We start from the raw sequence: 3,255 nt of genomic DNA, 5'->3' as shown, positions 1-3,255 counted from the left end.
TAAAGAACTGAGAGTTTTATTTCATCTTTGTAAAATAATGCTAAACCACCACTTGTCCCGCAGGGTTCAACAGTATACAAATTATTAAAACCAAACTTATTCTGAAACTTTTGCAAATAAGAAAAACATTTCTTAGTTTCTGATAAAAATAAAATGTCTGGTCGATGTTGCTTCCATAAATCACCCAAATACTTCTCTGTCAGATCAACCCCAATGCCCTGACAGTTCCAACTCAGGATCTTCACGTGTGCGCCGGTGGTTTCGGGAGAGCCACCGTCCCTTTCTTGACTTGACGACTACCATCCGCTGGTTTACCTCTCAAGGGAATATCTTGCCTCCCCTGACTCTTCTGTTTTTTTCCTGCACCTGCAGGTTTAGATAACGCCTTAGCCAATAACCGTTTCCCCGGAGAAGCCAAAGTCCTAACAACATTTTTAGCAACTATTCCTGAACCACTAACACCCTTTCTAACATTAGGCCTATTAAGTCTCACCCTATGTATTACCGGATCCACTAGCTTAACATCAGCCAAAGCGTTATTAACAAGACCCAAAACCGAATCCGGCAAGACTAAAACAGGAGGTTTACCTTGTGAATCACCAGTCATATCCGACTGTGAATCCGTACCCTGCTCGGTGAGAGTGTCGTCCTCCTTACCCAACTCAGTATCAGGTATAACCGCATCATCACCTTCGGGATATTCTCCCTCCTCCAACAAGTCATCATTCTCCTCCATAAAGCCAGTCTCCTCTCCCTCCTTGACCAATCCGGTGAGAGTCTCTTCCGGAGCAACCGTAACAGCCTGAGAAGTGGAACCTCTCCCAACCGCATCCTCTTCCTCTTGGGATCTCTTTGCAACAGCATTCTGTTTCACCGCGCTCCCCTGTTTGACCTTATACAACGGTTTTGGCCACACAGGTCCCATACCCTTTCGATTCAGATTGAAGGAAGGAACCTGTCCCTCTAACTCACCACTTAGCATCTGCGAACCTCTCTGTCCACCAGAGCCACTAGACTCCACAGCTGTAAACTGTTTTTTCTGTCCCCACGTTGAACCTTGGAACCTTTCTTGATATCGGGAACCATAAGCACCCCCATCTCCGTGCATACCCTCGTGACCCTGGAAATCCAAAGCCCTCTTAACATGCTTCCTTGGTTTCTCCCAACCACCTTCACTTTTGAATCCCCCTTGCTTACCCTGAAGATGATGTTTCAGAACAAACCGTTTATCCACTTGCTGTTCCGCGACCTGCTCCCCCGCTCCCTTCTTCAATTCTGGGCACTCACGCACATCATGAGTTAGACGAGAACAATGCTCACAAAAACCTGTCAGCTTCTCATACTCAAGGGAGACAATAACCTCATCTCCAAACTCAAAGGGAACAACCATCTTGAAAAGGAGAGGATTAAAGCCATTAACAGTCACACAGAAACTTCCAGTCTCCTCATCAATCTCCCTGAGAATACCCACCTTCTTACCTATTGCTCTCAAAGTCGCTTCTTCCCAAAGATGCATGGGAATACCCGTTACCTTAACCCAAAAGTTGATTGCGGAGGGATAAGTAGATGATATGATAGGCTCCCATTTCACCAACGCGAGCATCCACCCATCAAAATGGTATGGACCGTTCATCAGCACCGCCTGCAGTTCCTCTTCAGCCTCAAAATTAAACTGAAATAAGCCCTGACCCAAGTCTGCTCCTACCACCTTGTCCTCCAGCTTCCAAATCTTCGGTAGATTAGCCACCAAAGACTCCATTTGCTGAACACTTGGATTCATCAAACGCCCAATAAGAGTCAGTGAGAATTGTTGTATTCTCTGAGCCAAAACCGAATTAGCGATCCTCACTGTCTCCGTACGGACCAACGGAGCTTTGCCTTTGTTGAGTGCTAACTGAGACATGATAGACCACCAACGACACAACCAAAACTCCTTGAGGTCTGAAAAACACGACACCGCAAGACACAATTCTCTCAGAAAATCAGACAAATCGCCCACTGAAGAAAGAATGATCCAGCAGTTATAAAACCACCCTATCAAACTGAGCTCGCGGATAAATACCACTTGAACAAAACACCCATTGTCAAGGGATAGACAAAATCTGTCCGAAATTGATATCTCAGAGAACATCACAAAACATTCCAGAATCACCAATACAAGATCGTAACGAGATACCCATCTGACAAACCAAGGAAAGAGAATTGATCTCATACCATAATTAACATACCAATGAATCCTCCCGATAGTATATTCAGGTGGAGCCTCAATCAACATGATATGAAAATCTCGACAATGTATAACAAGCAAAATCAATCGCCATGCAATCCGGAAGCAAATCCTATCGCACTCGCAATCAACCCGAATCGAATCAACCTCAATAAAACCAACCCGATACAAATCCTCAATCCACCCGTACCGTATCGAATCCTCAATCAGCCCGATAAGATTCGATCCAACTCGATCCCCACCATAGAGAAAGAGATCCCGTAAGTCCCGAGTGAACCCAGACCAAATCGAAGACAGATTTCCGATCCATCTCCGAGATCCAAACGTAACCAGAGCACACGAAAGACCAATCTTCCGCCTCTCAACAGCACTGAACCAAAGCATATCAAACCCTAGATCGAATCGCCATAACTGTCGCACAATCTTTTTCTTTTACAGAACTAATATCACTAATTATGTTCTGTTTTTGTAGTATCTATTACATATTCTCTAAATTGTATATGAACCAGACTTCAGTAAAACAATGGAATGGAACACTATTATTAGGATTTAGAGAGAAAGAGTAAACGAGGATTTAGATTTAACTAGAATTCTAAAAGAGTGTGAAGTAGAATTCTTTACAAAATTTTACAGTTAATTGGTAAAACGAAAAAAATTCTGTTTGGAAATTCTATATTCGAGAATCNTTTTTTTTTTTTTTTTTTTTTTTTTTTTTTTTTTTTTTTTATCTTTTACAGTTAAAATATTATGTCATCTATGTGGTTAGAATTTAGAAAAGAATTTGTTAAAATACCATTTTTGATACCTCTTTTCAAAAATACTCCTATTTTTGGCCATTTTTATTTTTTCCCTCTTTTAATTTTTAATGACTATTTTACTCTTAGATGAAAAATATTTTATTCAATAAAAAAAAAAACAAAATTTTCCCGCCAAAATTTTTTTGTCCAAAATAATTTTGATAATAATTTTTCGACAAAAAATTTTCCCGCCAAAAGAAATTTACAAAGTTTTTAAAAGGTTTTATAAGG

General features: G+C 41.0%; 1 protein-coding gene across 1 annotated transcript; it reads right to left on the bottom strand.

The window, feature by feature from the left end:
- On the bottom strand, nucleotides 1–2,631 carry LOC104750365. Its single transcript, XM_010472153.2, has 2 exons — nucleotides 589–2,631; nucleotides 1–366 (listed from the first exon to the last, which is right to left on the bottom strand). The coding sequence occupies exons 1-2, from the start codon at nucleotides 2,609–2,611 to the stop codon at nucleotides 242–244; spliced, it is 2,148 nt and encodes a 715-aa protein (XP_010470455.1). The 5' UTR covers nucleotides 2,612–2,631; the 3' UTR covers nucleotides 1–241.

The sequence above is a fragment of the Camelina sativa genome, chromosome 16 (assembly GCF_000633955.1).
Source record: "Camelina sativa cultivar DH55 chromosome 16, Cs, whole genome shotgun sequence".
Lineage (NCBI taxonomy): Eukaryota > Viridiplantae > Streptophyta > Magnoliopsida > Brassicales > Brassicaceae > Camelina > Camelina sativa.
The sequence above is the reverse complement of the archived record's forward strand: the minus strand, read 5'-3'. Positions and strand labels throughout refer to the sequence as shown.